Below are 18783 nucleotides of genomic sequence, written 5' to 3'. Positions count from 1 at the left end.
AGTGCACTATTCCCTATGGGCTCCGGTGTAAAGTAGTGCACTATTCCCTATGGGTTCTGGTCTAAAGTAGTGCACTATTCCCTATGGGCTCTGGTCTAAAGTAGTGCACTATTCCCTATGGGTTCTGGAGTAAAGTAGTGCACTATTCCCTATGGGCTCTGGTGTAAAGTAGTGCACTATTCCCTATGGGCTCCGGTGTAAAGTAGTGCACTATTCCCTATGGGTTCTGGTCTAAAGTAGTGCACTATTCCCTATGGGTTCTGGAGTAAAGTAGTGCACTATTCCCTATGGGCTCTGGTGTAAAGTAGTGCACTATTCCCTATGGGCTCCGGTGTAAAGTAGTGCACTATTCCCTATGGGTTCTGGTCTAAAGTAGTGCACTATTCCCTATGGGCTCTGGTGTAAAGTAGTGCACTATTCCCTATGGGCTCTGGTGTAAAGTAGTGCACTATTCCCTATGGGTTCTGGTGTAAAGTAGTGCACTATTCCCTATGGGCTCTGGTCTAAAGTAGTGCACTATTCCCTATGGGTTCTGGAGTAAAGTAGTGCACTATTCCCTATGGGCTCTGGTGTAAAGTAGTGCACTATTCCCTATGGGTTCTGGTCTAAAGTAGTGCACTATTCCCTATGGGTTCTGGAGTAAAGTAGTGCACTATTCCCTATGGGCTCTGGTGTAAAGTAGTGCACTATTCCCTATGGGCTCTGGTGTAAAGTAGTGCACTATTCCCTATGGGTTCTGGAGTAAAGTAGTGCACTATTCCCTATGGGCTCTGGTGTAAAGTAGTGCACTATTCCCTATGGGCTCTGGTCTAAAGTAGTGCACTATTCCCTATGGGTTCTGGAGTAAAGTAGTGCACTATTCCCTATGGGCTCTGGTGTAAAGTAGTGCACTATTCCCTATGGGCTCCGGTGTAAAGTAGTGCACTATTCCCTATGGGCTCTGGTTTAAAGTAGTGCACTATTCCCTAAGGGCTCTGGTGTAAAGTAGTGCACTATTCCCTATGGGCTCTGGTCTAAAGTAGTGCACTATTCCCTATGGGTTCTGGAGTAAAGTAGTGCACTATTCCCTATGGGCTCTGGTGTAAAGTAGTGCACTATTCCCTATGGGCTCCGGTGTAAAGTAGTGCACTATTCCCTATGGGTTCTGGTCTAAAGTAGTGCACTATTCCCTATGGGTTCTGGTCTAAAGTAGTGCACTATTCCCTATGGGCTCTGGTTTAAAGTAGTGCACTATTCCCTAAGGGCTCTGGTGTAAAGTAGTGCACTATTCCCTATGGGCTCTGGTTTAAAGTAGTGCACTATTCCCTATGGGCTCTGGTGTAAAGTAGTGCACTATTCCCTATGGGCTCTGGTGTAAAGTAGTGCACTATTCCCTATGGGCTCTGGTGTAAAGTAGTGCACTATTCCTTATGGGCTCTGGTGTAAAGTAGTGCACTATTCCCTATGGGCTCTGGTCTAAAGTAGTGCACTATTCCCTATGGGCTCTGGTGTAAAGTAGTGCACTATTCCCTATGGGCTCTGGTGTAAAGTAGTGCACTATTCCCTATGGGTTCTGGAGTAAAGTAGTGCACTATTCCCTATGGGCTCTGGTCTAAAGTAGTGCACTATTCCCTATGGGCTCTGGTCTAAAGTAGTGCACTATTCCCTATGGGTTCTGGAGTAAAGTAGTGCACTATTCCCTATGGGCTCTGGTGTAAAGTAGTGCACTATTCCCTATGGGCTCCGGTGTAAAGTAGTGCACTATTCCCTATGGGTTCTGGTCTAAAGTAGTGCACTATTCCCTATGGGCTCTGGTGTAAAGTAGTGCACTATTCCCTATGGGTTCTGGTCTAAAGTAGTGCACTATTCCCTATGGGCTCTGGTTTAAAGTAGTGCACTATTCCCTAAGGGCTCTGGTGTAAAGTAGTGCACTATTCCCTATGGGCTCTGGTTTAAAGTAGTGCACTATTCCTTATGGGCTCTGGTTTAAAGTAGTGCACTATTCCCTATGGGCTCTGGTCTAAAGTAGTGCACTATTCCCTATGGGCTCTGGTGTAAAGTAGTGCACTATTCCCTATGGGCTCTGGTGTAAAGTAGTGCACTATTCCCTATGGGTTCTGGAGTAAAGTAGTGCACTATTCCCTATGGGCTCTGGTGTAAAGTAGTGCACTATTCCCTATGGGCTCTGGTCTAAAGTAGTGCACTATTCCCTATGGGTTCTGGAGTAAAGTAGTGCACTATTCCCTATGGGCTCTGGTGTAAAGTAGTGCACTATTCCCTATGGGCTCCGGTGTAAAGTAGTGCACTATTCCCTATGGGCTCTGGTTTAAAGTAGTGCACTATTCCCTAAGGGCTCTGGTGTAAAGTAGTGCACTATTCCCTATGGGCTCTGGTCTAAAGTAGTGCACTATTCCCTATGGGTTCTGGAGTAAAGTAGTGCACTATTCCCTATGGGCTCTGGTGTAAAGTAGTGCACTATTCCCTATGGGCTCCGGTGTAAAGTAGTGCACTATTCCCTATGGGTTCTGGTCTAAAGTAGTGCACTATTCCCTATGGGTTCTGGTCTAAAGTAGTGCACTATTCCCTATGGGCTCTGGTTTAAAGTAGTGCACTATTCCCTAAGGGCTCTGGTGTAAAGTAGTGCACTATTCCCTATGGGCTCTGGTTTAAAGTAGTGCACTATTCCCTATGGGCTCTGGTGTAAAGTAGTGCACTATTCCCTATGGGCTCTGGTGTAAAGTAGTGCACTATTCCCTATGGGCTCTGGTGTAAAGTAGTGCACTATTCCCTATGGGCTCTGGTGTAAAGTAGTGCACTATTCCCTATGGGCTCTGGTCTAAAGTAGTGCACTATTCCCTATGGGCTCTGGTGTAAAGTAGTGCACTATTCCCTATGGGCTCTGGTTTAAAGTAGTGCACTATTCCCTATGGGCTCTGGTTTAAAGTAGTGCACTATTCCCTATGGGCTCTGGTGTAAAGTAGTGCACTATTCCCTATGGGTTCTGGAGTAAAGTAGTGCACTATTCCCTATGGGCTCTGGTCTAAAGTAGTGCACTATTCCCTATGGGCTCTGGTCTAAAGTAGTGCACTATTCCCTATGGGTTCTGGAGTAAAGTAGTGCACTATTCCCTATGGGCTCTGGTGTAAAGTAGTGCACTATTCCCTATGGGCTCCGGTGTAAAGTAGTGCACTATTCCCTATGGGTTCTGGTCTAAAGTAGTGCACTATTCCCTATGGGCTCTGGTGTAAAGTAGTGCACTATTCCCTATGGGTTCTGGTCTAAAGTAGTGCACTATTCCCTATGGGCTCTGGTTTAAAGTAGTGCACTATTCCCTAAGGGCTCTGGTGTAAAGTAGTGCACTATTCCCTATGGGCTCTGGTTTAAAGTAGTGCACTATTCCTTATGGGCTCTGGTTTAAAGTAGTGCACTATTCCCTATGGGCTCTGGTCTAAAGTAGTGCACTATTCCCTATGGGCTCTGGTGTAAAGTAGTGCACTATTCCCTATGGGCTCTGGTGTAAAGTAGTGCACTATTCCCTATGGGTTCTGGTCTAAAGTAGTGCACTATTCCCTATGGGTTCTGGAGTAAAGTAGTGCACTATTCCCTATGGGCTCTGGTCTAAAGTAGTGCACTATTCCCTATGGGCTCTGGTGTAAAGTAGTGCACTATTCCCTATGGGCTCTGGTCTAAAGTAGTGCACTATTCCCTATGGGCTCTGGTGTAAAGTAGTGCACTATTCCCTAAGGGCTCTGGTGTAAAGTAGTGCACTATTCCCTATGGGCTCTGGTGTAAAGTAGTGCACTATTCCCTATGGGCTCTGGTCTAAAGTAGTGCACTATTCCCTATGGGCTCTGGTGTAAAGTAGTGCACTATTCCCTATGGGTTCTGGTCTAAAGTAGTGCACTATTCCCTATGGGCTCTGGTGTAAAGTAGTGCACTATTCCCTATGGGCTCTGGTGTAAAGTAGTGCACTATTCCCTATGGGTTCTGGTCTAAAGTAGTGCACTATTCCCTATGGGCTCTGGTGTAAAGTAGTGCACTATTCCCTATGGGCTCCGGTGTAAAGTAGTGCACTATTCCCTATGGGCTCTGGTGTAAAGTAGTGCACTATTCCCTATGGGCTCTGGTGTAAAGTAGTGCACTATTCCCTATGGGTTCTGGAGTAAAGTAGTGCACTATTCCCTATGGGCTCTTGTGTAAAGTAGTGCACTATTCCCTATGGGCTCTGGTGTAAAGTAGTGCACTATTCCCTATGGGCTCTGGTGTAAAGTAGTGCACTATTCCCTATGGGCTCTGGTGTAAAGTAGTGCACTATTCCCTATGGGTTCTGGAGTAAAGTAGTGCACTATTCCCTATGGGCTCTGGTCTAAAGTAGTGCACTATTCCCTATGGGTTCTGGTCTAAAGTAGTGCACTATTCCCTATGGGCTCTGGTGTAAAGTAGTGCACTATTCCCTATGGGTTCTGGAGTAAAGTAGTGCACTATTCCCTATGGGCTCTGGTCTAAAGTAGTGCACTATTCCCTATGGGCTCTGGTCTAAAGTAGTGCACTATATAGGGAATAGGGCTCTGTACTAAAGTAGTGCACTATATAGCGAATAGGGCTCTGGTCTAAAGTAGTGCACTATATAGCGAATAGGGTGGCGACAGATGACACCCAACACTGTCAGGACATGTAAAGAGAGCCTTCATCAACGGCCCATGTACCCTGAGTGCCTAAATATTTTCATGACATGGCCAGAAGCGAGGCTTGTTCCATACCTCTGAATGATGAACTCTTTAGCGGGGTCAAACAGGTGACCATGAACGATCCATTCATCCACGATCTCTAGGTATGGTCTGACTGTCTCTGTCCACAGAGAGAATAACAGAGCCACCTAGGTCAGAGTAGTTAGACAGTTACACACCTGGCTGTTTGGAGTCGATTAACTCTCACTCAAAGACATGCACGAAACCAAACACACTCAAAGACACGGTCACACTCACAGACACGGTCACACTCACAGACACGGTCACACTCACAGACACGGTCACAGACACACAGACACGGTCACAGACACGGTCACAGACACGGTCACACTCACAGACATGGTCACAGACACGGTCACACTCACAGACACGGTCACACTCACAGACACGGTCACACTCACAGACACGGTCACACTCACGGTCACACTCACGGTCAGACACACAGACACGGTCACACTCACAGACACGGTCACACTCACAGACACGGTCACACTCACGGTCACGGACAAGGTCACAGACACGGTCAGACACACGGACACGGTCGGTCACAGACACGGTCACACTCACAGACACGGTCACACTCACAGACACGGTCGGTCACAGACACGGTCAAACTCACACTCCCAGACACGGTCACACTCCCAGACACGGTCACACTCCCAGACACGGTCACACTCCCAGACACGGTCACACTCCCAGACACGGTCACACTCCCAGACACGGTCACACTCCCAGACACGGTCACACTCCCAGACACGGTCACAGACACGGACAAGGTCACAGACACGGTCAAGGTCACAGACACGGTCACAGACACGGTCACAGACACGGTCACACTCACAGACACGGTCACACTCACAGACACGGTCACAGACACGGTCACAGACACGGTCACACTCCCAGACACGGTCACACTCCCAGACACGGTCACACTCCCAGACACGGTCACACTCCCAGACACGGTCACACTCCCAGACACGGGCACACTCCCAGACACGGTCACACTCCCAGACACGGTCACACTCACAGACACGGTCACACTCACAGACACGGTCACAGACACAGACACGGTCACAGACACGGTCAAGATCACAGACACGGTCACACTCACAGACATGGTCACAGACACGGTCACACTCACAGACACGGTCACACTCACAGACACGGTCACAGACACAGACACGGTCACAGACACGGTCACACTCACAGACATGGTCACAGACACGGTCACACTCACAGACACGGTCACAGACACGGTCACAGACACAGACACGGTCACAGACACGGTCACAGACATGGTCACAGACAAGGTCACACTCACAGACACGGTCACAGACAAGGTCACAGACACGGTCCCACTCACAGACATGGAGACACTCACAGACACGGACAAGGTCACAGACACGGTCACACTCGCACTCACAGACACGGTCACAGACACGGTCACACTCACAGACACGGTCACACTCACAGACACGGTCACACTCACAGACACGGTCACAGACACGGTCACGGTCACACTCCCAGACACAGACACGGTCACAGACACGGTCACACTCACAGACACGATCACACTCACAGACACGGTCACACTCACAGACACGGTCACACTCACAGACACGGTCACACTCACAGACACGGTCACAGACACGGTCACAGACACGGTCACAGACACGGTCACAGACACGGTCACACTCACAGACATGGTCACAGACACGGTCACACTCAGACTCACGGTCACACTCACGGTCAGACACACAGACACGGTCACACTCACAGACACGGTCACACTCACAGACACGGTCACACTCACAGACACGGTCACACTCACAGACACGGTCACACTCACGGTCACAGACACGGACAAGGTCACAGACACGGTCACACTCCCAGACACGGTCACACTCCCAGACACGGTCACACTCCCAGACACGGTCACAGACACGGTCAAGGTCACAGACACGGTCAAGGTCACAGACACGGTCACACTCACAGACACGGTCACAGACACGGTCACACTCACAGACACGGTCACACTCACAGACACGGTCACAGACAAGGTCCCACTCACAGACATGGAGACACTCACAGACACGGACAAGGTCACAGACACGGTCACACTCGCACTCACAGACACGGTCACAGACACGGTCACACTCACAGACACAGACACGGTCACAGACACAGACACGGTCAATGACATGGTCACGGTCACACTCACAGACACAGACACGGTCACAGACACGGTCACACTCACAGACACGGTCACACTCACAGACACGGTCACACTCACAGACACGGTCACACTCACAGACACGGTCAGACACACAGACACGCTCACAGACACGGTCCCACTCACACTCACAGACACGGTCACACTCACGGACACGGTCACACTCACGGACACGGTCACACTCACGGACACGGTCACAGTGTGTGGACACGGTCACAGTGTGTGGACACGGTCACAGTGTGTGGACACGGTCACAGTGTGTGGACACGGTCACACTCACAGACACGGTCAGACACACAGACATGTAAACACAAACACTCACGGCCTGTTGGGATGCCTCTCCCACGCTGTCGTACTCTATGATAGCCTTGTACAGTGTGTTGAGCAGGTGTGAGGCCCGCACCACGTTAGGGGTCTCAGGGGGGACCTCTGCCACACCCGTACAGAACACCTTGTGGAGCACCTTGATCTGGGCCAGGTGAGGGGTCAGTCTGTCCAGCACCCCCGCCAGGGTCACCGTCTCATCTACAGAGGTTATAACAGGGTCACCGTCTCATCTAGAGGTTATAACAGGGTCACCGTCTCATCTAGAGGTTATAACAGGGTCACAGTCTCATCTAGAGGTTATAACAGGGTCACCGTCTCATCTAGAGGTTATAACAGGGTCACAGTCTCATCTACAGAGGTTATAACAGGGTCACCGTCTCATCTAGAGGTTATAACAGGGTCACCGTCTCATCTAGAGGTTATAACAGGGTCACCGTCTCATCTAGAGGTTATAACAGGGTCACCGTCTCATCTAGAGGTTATAACAGGGTCACAGTCTCATCTAGAGGTTATAACAGGGTCACAGTCTCATCTAGAGGTTATAACAGGGTCACCGTCTCATCTAGAGGTTATAACAGGGTCACCGTCTCATCTACAGAGGTTATAACAGGGTCACCGTCTCATCTAGAGGTTATAACAGGGTCACCGTCTCATCTAGAGGTTATAACAGGGTCACAGTTTCATCTAGAGGTTATAACAGGGTCATCGTCACATCTACAGAGGTTATAACAGGGTCACAGTCTCATCTAGAGGTTATAACAGCGTCACCTCCGACCACAACATGGAAGTTAGCTGAATTTTGCAACTGTAATAACAGTATACATCAGACAAAAGCCACAAGAAACTCATCAACGTATAACGATGAAAGGTAAACCTGCCTTTGCCTATGAGGTCTCTTTCTATGGTGGTGAGCTCCTGTTTGAAGGAGGTGAAGTATTTGTAGAGAGCCCAGACAAAAGCCTGGTAAGTCCTGAAGGGAGGCTCGGTGCCCTGCTTAGAGGAGTAGGAGCCTGGAGGGCAGGGCTCAGTGTCGTACCCCGTTACCTCGTCTATAAACCTCTGCAGCCGGAACACTGCCTGGCCATAGACTGCTATGTGCTCCAACACGGACCGTAGGCAGTTCTAGCAGGGAGAGAGAAGAAAGAGGAGAGAGAAGAGAGAGAGACAGAGAAAGAGAGTAGAAAGGAGAGAGACGAAGAGAGAGACAGAGAAAGAGGAGACAGAGAGAGAGAGAGAGAGAGAGGGGAGAGAAATAGGAGAGACCGAGAAAGAGAGAGAGAGAGAGGAGAAAGAGGAGAAAGGGGAGAGAGAGAGAGACAGAGAGAGAGAGAGGAGCGAGACAGAGAGAGAAAGAGAGGAGAAAAAGGAGAGAGACAGACACGAGAAAGAGAGAAAGAGAGAGAGAGGAGAAATAGGAGAGAGAGAGACCAAGAAAGAGACAGAGAGAGAGAGGAGAAAGCAGAGAGACAGAGACAGAGAGAGAGAGAGAGGAGCGAGACAGAGAGAGAAAGAGGAGAGAAAGAGAAAAAGAAAGACAGATAGAGAGGAGAGAGACAGAGAGAGAGACAGAAAGAGGAGAGAGAGACAGAGAGAGACAGAAAGAGAGAGACAGAGAAAGAGGAGAGAGACACAGAAAGAGAGAGGAGTAAGAGAAAGAGAGAGGAGTAAGACAGAAAGAGAGAGGAGTAAGAGAAAGAGATAGAGGAGTAAGACAGAAAGAGAGAGAGAGGAGAAAAAGGAGAGAGGAGAGAGACAGAGACGAGAAAGAGGAGAGAAAGAGAAAGACAGATAGAGAGGAGAGAGAGTAGAAAGAGGAGAGAGAGGAGAAAGAGGAGAGAGAGAGACAGAGAGAGAGGAGAAAAAGGAGAGAGAGGAGAGAGACAGAGACGAGAAAGAGGAGAGAAAGAGAAAGACAGAGAGAGGAGAGAGAGAGTAGAAAGAGAGAGAGAGAGAGGAGAAAGAGGAGAGAGAGACAGAGAGCGAGAGAGAGGAGAAAGGAGAGAGAAAGAAAAAGAAGGACAGATAGAGAGGAGAGAGAGATGGGGTTAGACAGGGAATTCCAATTTATGAGACCAATTTGTTCCAGATTGTAATATACACATGTAATGATTAGACTGTAGTCTTACGTTAGTCAGGTGAGTGACCACCACATCATTCCTGACCACCACTTTTCCATCCTGATGCTGGAATATAAAGTGTTTCTTCACCCCAGAGAGCAGCCTGGGGACAAACAATCATGGATCAACTGAAGCCCTAAAAGAGACTTTCCGGAAGATTTGCATCATTTTTAACCAGTAGCTCTGACCGTAGCGCTCAACAGCCAAAACGGGAGTACTACGTCGTTGGCTCCCTCTTTCTCTGCTGTGTGTGCATCTTGCTAGCTGTCACTCAAATGGCGAGGGGCTAAAGCTCATTGGCTGGAACTCGCATTGCTAGGGGGCTAGCGTACGAGGGGGAAACGGCACTGCGCAGCTTTCAGAAAACAGTCACTTTCAAACAAAGGATGTTGTGGCTAATTAAGGTAAAACCGTAATTCTGTTCATAGATTCTGCATGTATGAACTACACATTGATACATCCAGCCCAAAGCGTGAGGTTTAAAAAAAATACTTATGTAGACGCCAAAGTTCTGGAGCCAGGGCTCTAGTGCGACCATTTTAAACGAATGCAACTAAAAACTGTGTGAACTGCCCTGTGTGAACTGCCCTGTGTGAACTGCCCTGTGTGAACTGCCCTGTGTGAACTGCCCTGTGTGAACTGCCCTGTGTGAACTGCCCTGTGTGAACTGCCCTGTGCGAACTGCCCTGTGCGAACTGCCCTGTGCGAACTGCCCTGTGCGAACTGCCCTGTGCGAACTGCCCTGTGCGAACTGTGAGTGAAGTGCTGAAAGATGAATTTTTAGAAGCACACAGGCATAGAAGTCTAATTTACCTGCCAGTCCAGAGTGACAGTCCTGGTGTTTCCTGGCTATTTACATAGTATTGTAAAATAACTGATCCAAAGGGCTTTGACTTCTCAAACATGGCAGGAAGCGAACACAATATGATGCCCCATCCCCTTATTAATTCAGCCACTTACATAGCAACTTAAACTGAGGGGTCATGTTTTTCAAGCAGGAGATAAAGATAAAAACCGCAAAACTAATATCTTGCTGTGTTTAGTAAACACAGATCTAAAAAGCTTCTTAATGTCATTTCTGCTCGGCTTCAGACTCGTTTTGTTCTTCAGGAGCACTTCTAAACTTGGGTGAAAATTCAGAACAGGCATTCTGTCAGCAGACAGCTCTGACCGACAGCTCTGACCGACAGCTCTGACTGATGTCTAGCTACAGTTAAAGTCATTATCGGCCATTCACCAGGTCCCACTATATCGGCCATTCACCAGCCCCCACTATATCGGCCATTCACCAGGCCCCACTATATCGGCCATTCACCAGCCCCCACTATATCGGCCATTCACCAGGCCCCACTATATCGGCCATTCACCAGGCCCCACTATATCGGCCATTCACCAGCCCCCACTATATCGGCCATTCACCAGCCCCCACTATATCGGCCATTCACCAGCCCCCACTATATCGGCCATTCACCAGCCCCCACTATATCGGCCATTCACCAGCCCCCACTATATCGGCCATTCACCAGCCCCCACTATATCGGCCATTCACCAGCCCCCACTATATCGGCCATTCACCAGCCCCCACTATGTCGGCCATTCACCAGCCCCCACTATATAGGCCATTCACCAGCCCCCACTATATAGGCCATTCACCAGCCCCCACTATATCGGCCATTCACCAGGCCCCACTATATAGGCCATTCACCAGGCCCCACTATATAGGCCATTCACCAGCCCCCACTATATCGGCCATTCACCAGCCCCCACTATATCGGCCATTCACCAGCCCCCACTATATCGGCCATTCACCAGCCCCCACTATATCGGCCATTCACCAGCCCCCACTATATAGGCCATTCACCAGCCCCCACTATATAGGCCATTCACCAGCCCCCACTATATAGGCCATTCACCAGGCCCCACTATATCGGCCATTCACCAGCCCCCACTATATCGGCCATTCACCAGCCCCCACTATATCGGCCATTCACCAGCCCCCACTATATCGGCCATTCACCAGGCCCCACTATATAGGCCATTCACCAGCCCCCACTATATCGGCCATTCACCAGCCCCCACTATATCGGCCATTCACCAGCCCCCACTATATCGGCCATTCACCAGGCCCCACTATATAGGCCATTCACCAGGCCCCACTATATAGGCCATTCACCAGCCCCCACTATATCGGCCATTCACCAGCCCCCACTATATCGGCCATTCACCAGGCCCCACTATATCGGCCATTCACCAGGCCCCACTATATAGGCCATTCACCAGCCCCCACTATATAGGCCATTCACCAGCCCCCACTATATCGGCCATTCACCTGATCATTCGTTTTTTATCGCTCATATAGTCCAGAAAGAAAATATTCTATCCAGTATAAAGGCTGAAGGAGGAGAAGTCCACAGCTCATTGTCTAAGAAGGTTACCATGGTAAAGACTATCCTGAGTCACGCCTGAGAGCATCAGCATGGAAATTGGACCACGATGACAACAAAAAGTCTCAGTGGAATTACACAACCTGCCAGCGCGGAAATGTTGACAGTCGCTACCAAGAGAACCATCCCATCTTACCGCAGTGTCTCCCGGATCAACCATCCCATCTTAACATAGTGTCTCCCAGATCAACCATCCCATCTTACCACAATGTCTCCCGGATCACTTGCGTCTCGGTGACAAAGGCTTTCTCTTCAGGCAGATACAATGGGTCAGTGTTGTACACGTGTTGGTCCCTGTGGAGAAAAAAAAACGCAATAAAGCTTTAGGATTACAATCTCTTCACAAACATCAACACAGCATGCTCAGATAACCATGTCTGCCCAGAGCCATTTGGGCCAGGTCAAAAGTAGTGTACTATATAGGGAATCGTGTTCTATTTGGGACTCAACCCAGGTTGCCAGGTTCAGGGGTCATACCAGACGTTGAGCAGGTTGGAGTGTAGATGGAGACTGTGAGGGAAGCGGGGAGTGTGGCCCTGCCAGTACGGAGTAACCACATGTTGCTCTAACCAGGACCTGGCATCAGGCTCACCCACTGTAATCACAAGACAATAAACCCACTGTAATCACAAGACAATAAACCCACAAGACAACAAACCCGCTGTAGTCACAATAAACCAACTATAATCACAAGACAAAACCACTGTAACCACAATAAACCCACTGTAACCACAATAAACCCACTGTAATCACAATAAACCCACAAGACAATAAACCCACTGTAACCACAAGACAATAAACCCACTGTAATCACAATAAACCCACTGTAATCACAATAAACCCACTGTAATCACAATAAACCCACTGTAATCACAATAAACCCACTGTAATCAAGATAAACTCACAAGACAATAAACCCACAAGACAATAAACCCACTGTAATCACAATAAACACACTGTAGCCACAAGACAATAAACCCACTGTAATCACAAGACAATAAACCCACTGTAACCACAATAAACCCACTGTAACCACAATAAACCCACTGTAACCACAATAAACCCACTGTAACCACAATAAACCCGCTGTAATCACAATAAACCCGCTGTAGCCACAAGACAATAAACCCGCTGTAGTCACAATAAACCCGCTGTAGCCACAATAAACCCGCTGTAGCCACAAGACAATAAACCCACTGTAATCACAATAAACCCACTGTAACCACAAGACAATAAACCCACTGTAATCACAATAAACCCACAAGACAATAAACCCACTGTAATCACAATAAACCTGCTGTAACCACAAGACAATAAACCCACTGTAATCACAAGACAATAAACCCACTGTAATCACAATAAACCCACTGTAATCACAATAAACCCACTGTAGCCACAAGACAATAAACCCGCTGTAATCACAATAAACCCACTGTAATCACAATAAACCCACTGTAATCACAATAAACCCACTGTAATCACAATAAACCCACTGTAACCACAATAAACCCACTGTAGTCACAATAAACCCACTGTAACCACAAGACAATAAACCCACAGTAATCACAATAAACCCACAAGACAATAAACCCACTGTAATCACAATAAACCCGCTGTAACCACAAGACAATAAACCCACTGTAATCACAAGACAATAAACCCACTGTAATCACAATAAACCCACTGTAATCACAATAAACCCACGGTAGCCACAAGACAATAAACCCGCTGTAATCACAATAAACCCACTGTAATCACAATAAACCCACTGTAATCACAATAAACCCACTGTAACCACAATAAACCCACTGTAATCACAACACAATAAACCCACTGTAGTCACAACACAATAAACCCACTGTAGTCACAACACAATAAACCCACTGTAGTCACAACACAATAAACCCACTGTAGTCACAATAAACCCACTGTAATCACAATAAACCCACTGTAGTCACAATAAGCCCACTGTAATCACAAGACAATAAACCCGCTGTAATGACAAGACAATAAACCCGCTATAACCACAACACAATAAACCCACTAATCACAATAAACCCACTGTAATCACAAGACAATAAACCCACAATAAACCCACTATAATCACAATAAACCCACTGTAGCCACAAGACAATAAACCCACTGTAGTCAGAATAAACCCACTAATCACAATAAACCCACTGTAATCACAAAACAATAAAACCACTGTAATCACAATAAACCCACTGTAACCACAATAAACCCACTGTAATCACAATAAACCCACTGTAATCACAATAAACCCACTGTAATCACAATAAACCCACTGTAGTCACAAAACAATAAACCCGCTGTAATCACAAGACAATAAACCTACTGTAATCACAATAAACCTACTGTAATCACAAGACAATAAACCCACTGTAATCACAAGACAATAAAGCCACTGTAATCACAATAAACCCACTGTAATCACAATAAACCCACTGTAATCACAAGACAATAAACCCACTGTAGTCACAATAAACCCACTGTAGTCACAATAAACCCGCTGTAGTCACAATAAACTCACTGTAGTCACAATAAACCCACTGTAGTCACAATAAACCCACTGTAGTCACAATAAACCCACTGTAGTCACAACAAACCCGCTGTAGTCACAACACAATAAGCCCACTGTAGTCACAACACAATAAACCCACTGCAGTCACAATAAACCCACTGTAACCACAAGACAATAAACCCGCTGTAGTCACAACACAATAAACCCACTGTAGTCACAATAAACCCACCGTAATCACAAGACAATAAACCTACTGTAATCACAATAAACCCACTGTAGTCACAATAAACCCACAAGACAATAAACCCGCTGTAGTCACAACACAATAAACCCACTGTAATCACAAACCCACTGTAGCCACAATAAACCCAGTGGAGTCACAATAAACCCACTGTAACCGCAATAAACCCACTGTAACCACAATAAACCCACTGTAGTCACAATAAACCCACTGTAGCCACAAGACAATAAACCCACTGTAATCACAATAAACCCACTGTAACCACAATAAACCCACTGTAATCACAATAAACCCACTGTAACCACAATAAACCCACTGTAATCCCAATAAACCCACTGTAGTCACAATAAACCCACTGTAGTCACAATAAACCCACTGTAGTCACAATAAACCCACTGTAGTCACAATAAACCCACTGTAGCCACAAGACAATAAATCCACTGTAATCACAATAAACCCACTGTGACCACAATAAACCCACTGTAGTCACAATAAACCCACTGTAACCACAAGACAATAAACCCACTGTAATCACAATAAACCCACAAGACAATAAACCCACTGTAATCACAATAAACCTGCTGTAACCACAAGACAATAAACCCACTGTAATCACAAGACAATAAACCCACTGTAATCACAATAAACCCACTGTAATCACAATAAACCCACTGTAGCCACAAGACAATAAACCCGCTGTAATCACAATAAACCCACTGCAATCACAATAAACCCACTGTAATCACAATAAACCCACTGTAACCACAATAAACCCACTGTAATCACAACACAATAAACCCACTGTAGTCACAACACAATAAACCCACTGTAGTCACAACACAATAAACCCACTGTAGTCACAACACAATAAACCCACTGTAGTCACAATAAACCCACTGTAATCACAATAAACCCACTGTAGTCACAATAAGCCCACTGTAATCACAAGACAATAAACCCGCTGTAATGACAAGACAATAAACCCGCTATAACCACAACACAATAAACCCACTAATCACAATAAACCCACTGTAATCACAAGACAATAAACCCACAATAAACCCACTATAATCACAATAAACCCACTGTAGCCACAAGACAATAAACCCACTGTAGTCAGAATAAACCCACTAATCACAATAAACCCACTGTAATCACAAAACAATAAACCCACTGTAATCACAATAAACCCACTGTAACCACAATAAACCCACTGTAATCACAATAAACCCACTGTAATCACAATAAACCCACTGTAATCACAATAAACCCACTGTAATCACAATAAACCCACTGTAGTCACAAAACAATAAACCCGCTGTAATCACAAGACAATAAACCCACTGTAATCACAATAAACCCACTGTAATCACAATAAACCCACTGTAATCACAAGACAATAAACCCACTGTAATCACAATAAACCTACTGTAATCACAATAAACCCACTGTAATCACAAGACAATAAACCCACTGTAATCACAAGACAATAAAGCCACTGTAATCACAATAAACCCACTGTAATCACAATAAACCCACTGTAATCACAATAAACTCACTGTAATCACAAGACAATAAACCCACTGTAGTCACAATAAACCCACTGTAGTCACAATAAACCCACTGTAGTCACAATAAACTCACTGTAGTCACAATAAACCCACTGTAGTCACAATAAACCCACTGTAGTCACAACAAACCCGCTGTAGTCACAACACAGTAAACCCGCTGTAGTCACAACACAATAAGCCCACTGTAGTCACAACACAATAAACCCACTGCAGTCACAATAAACCCACTGTAACCACAAGACAATAAACCCGCTGTAGTCACAACACAATAAACCCACTGTAGTCACAATAAACCCACCGTAATCACAAGACAATAAACCTACTGTAATCACAATAAACCCACTGTAGTCACAATAAACCCACAAGACAATAAACCCGCTGTAGTCACAACACAATAAACCCACTGTAATCACAAACCCACTGTAGCCACAATAAACCCAGTGGAGTCACAATAAACCCACTGTAACCACAATAAACCCACTGTAACCACAATAAACCCACTGTAGTCACAATAAACACACTGTAGCCACAAGACAATAAACCCACTGTAATCACAATAAACCCACTGTAACCACAATAAACCCACTGTAACCACAATAAACCCACTGTAACCACAATAAACCCACTGTAACCACAATAAACCCACTGTAATCCCAATAAACCCACTGTAACCACAATACACCCACTGTAGTCACAATAAACCCACTGTAGTCACAATAAACCCACTGTAGTCACAATAAACCCACTGTAGCCACAAGACAATAAACCCACTGTAGTCACAATAAACCCACTGTAGTCACAATAAACCCACTGTAATCCCAATAAACCCACTGTAGCCACAAGACAATAAACCCACTGTAATCGCAATAAACCCACTGTAGTCACAATAAACCTACTGTAGTCACAATAAACCCACAAGACAATAAACCCATTGTAATCACAATAAACCCACTGTAACCACAATAAACCCACTGTAGTCACAATAAACCCACTGTAGTCACAATAAACCCACTGTAATCACAATAAACCCACTGTAACCACAATAAACCCACTGTAGTCACAATAAACCCACTGTAGTCACAATAAACCCACTGTAGCCACAATAAACCCACTGTAGCCACAATAAACCCACTGTAGCCACAATACAAAAAACCCACTGTAATCCCAATAAACCCACTGTAATCACAATAAACCCACTGTAACCACAATAAACCCACTGTAGTCACAATAAACCCACTGTAGTCACAATAAACCCACTGTAGTCACAATAAACCCACTGTAATCACAATAAACCCGCTATAACCACAACACAATAAACCCACTGTAATCACAAGATTGGGCTTCAGGTATTGAGAGTATATGATCTGTACCTGTCCAGGTAACAGGGACCGTCTTCTCCTGGTCCTCCTGGGGGGTACGGTCCACCTGTATCCCAGAATCCTCTCTGCTGAGCGGCTGCTGACTGTCCTCGTCCTCGCTTTCCTCCTCAGACCACTCCTAGATAGACAGATGTTTAACAGACCACTCCTAGATAGAGAGATGTTTAACAGACCACTCCTAGATAGAGAGATGTTTAACAGACCACTCCTAGATAGAGAGATGTTTAACAGACCACTCCTAGATAGAGAGATGTTTAACAGACCACTCCTAGATAGAGAGATGTTTAACAGACCACTCCTAGATAGAGAGATGTTTAACAGACCACTCCTAGATAGAGATGTTTAACAGACCGCTCCTAGATAGAGAGATGTTTAACAGACCGCTCCTAGATAGAGAGATGTTTAACAGACCGCTCCTAGATAGAGAGATGTTTAACAGACCGCTCCTAAATAGAGAGATGTTTAACAGACCGCTCCTATGGTAGAGAGATGTTTAACAGACCGCTCCTATGGTAGAGAGATGTTTAACAGACCGCTCCTATGGTAGAGAGATGTTTAACAGACCGCTCCTATGGTAGAGAGATGTTTAACAGACCGCTCCTATGGTAGAGAGATGTTTAACAGACCGCTCCTATGGTAGAGAGATGTTTAACAGACCGCTCCTATGGTAGAGAGATGTTTAACAGACCGCTCCTATGGTAGAGAGATGTTTAACAGACCGCTCCTATGGTAGAGAGATGTTTAACAGACCGCTCCTAGATAGAGAGATGTTTAACAGACCGCTCCTAGATAGAGAGATGTTTAACAGACCGCTCCTAGATAGAGATGTTTAACAGACCGCTCCTAAATAGAGAGATGTTTAACAGACCACTCCTAGATAGAGAGATGTTTAACAGACAGCTCCTATGGTAAAGAGGTAGAGGAACACAGACCGCATGAGAGGAATGTACACAAAGACGAGGAATAGAGACAGTTTGTGGAAGTATGCCGTATCTACTTTGAAGAACTAGTCAACTTATTTGGTCAAACAGCTATGAAGCGTACTGAGGCAGGCTAGCTAAATAGGATGACTGTTCTGCCCGTGCTGTCTTCAGAGATAACGTTAGATGGTCTGGCTGGCTGCTACTGCCTTAGCAGAGATGAGATGATGACTTTAAGGAATGAAAAATAATAAAGTCATCAAATACAAAATGCAATATACA

General features: G+C 46.1%; 1 protein-coding gene across 1 annotated transcript in view; it reads right to left on the bottom strand.

The window, feature by feature from the left end:
• The window catches only part of tubgcp5 (tubulin gamma complex component 5), a 47624-nt gene that overhangs the window by 26171 nt on the left and 2670 nt on the right, over positions 1-18783 (bottom strand). The window contains exons 6-12 of the mRNA XM_090226973.1: positions 17573-17699; positions 12326-12443; positions 12053-12142; positions 9414-9507; positions 8166-8409; positions 7283-7485; positions 4740-4855 (exon numbers count right to left, since the gene is read on the bottom strand). Coding sequence (XP_090083099.1) covers positions 4740-4855; positions 7283-7485; positions 8166-8409; positions 9414-9507; positions 12053-12142; positions 12326-12443; positions 17573-17699 — 992 coding nt within the window. The remainder of the gene's footprint in view (positions 1-4739; positions 4856-7282; positions 7486-8165; positions 8410-9413; positions 9508-12052; positions 12143-12325; positions 12444-17572; positions 17700-18783) is intronic.

This window comes from Oncorhynchus mykiss, chromosome 1, assembly GCF_057628025.1.
Source record: "Oncorhynchus mykiss isolate SJ-2025 chromosome 1, ASM5762802v1, whole genome shotgun sequence".
NCBI lineage: Eukaryota > Metazoa > Chordata > Actinopteri > Salmoniformes > Salmonidae > Oncorhynchus > Oncorhynchus mykiss.
The sequence above is the reverse complement of the archived record's forward strand: the minus strand, read 5'-3'. Positions and strand labels throughout refer to the sequence as shown.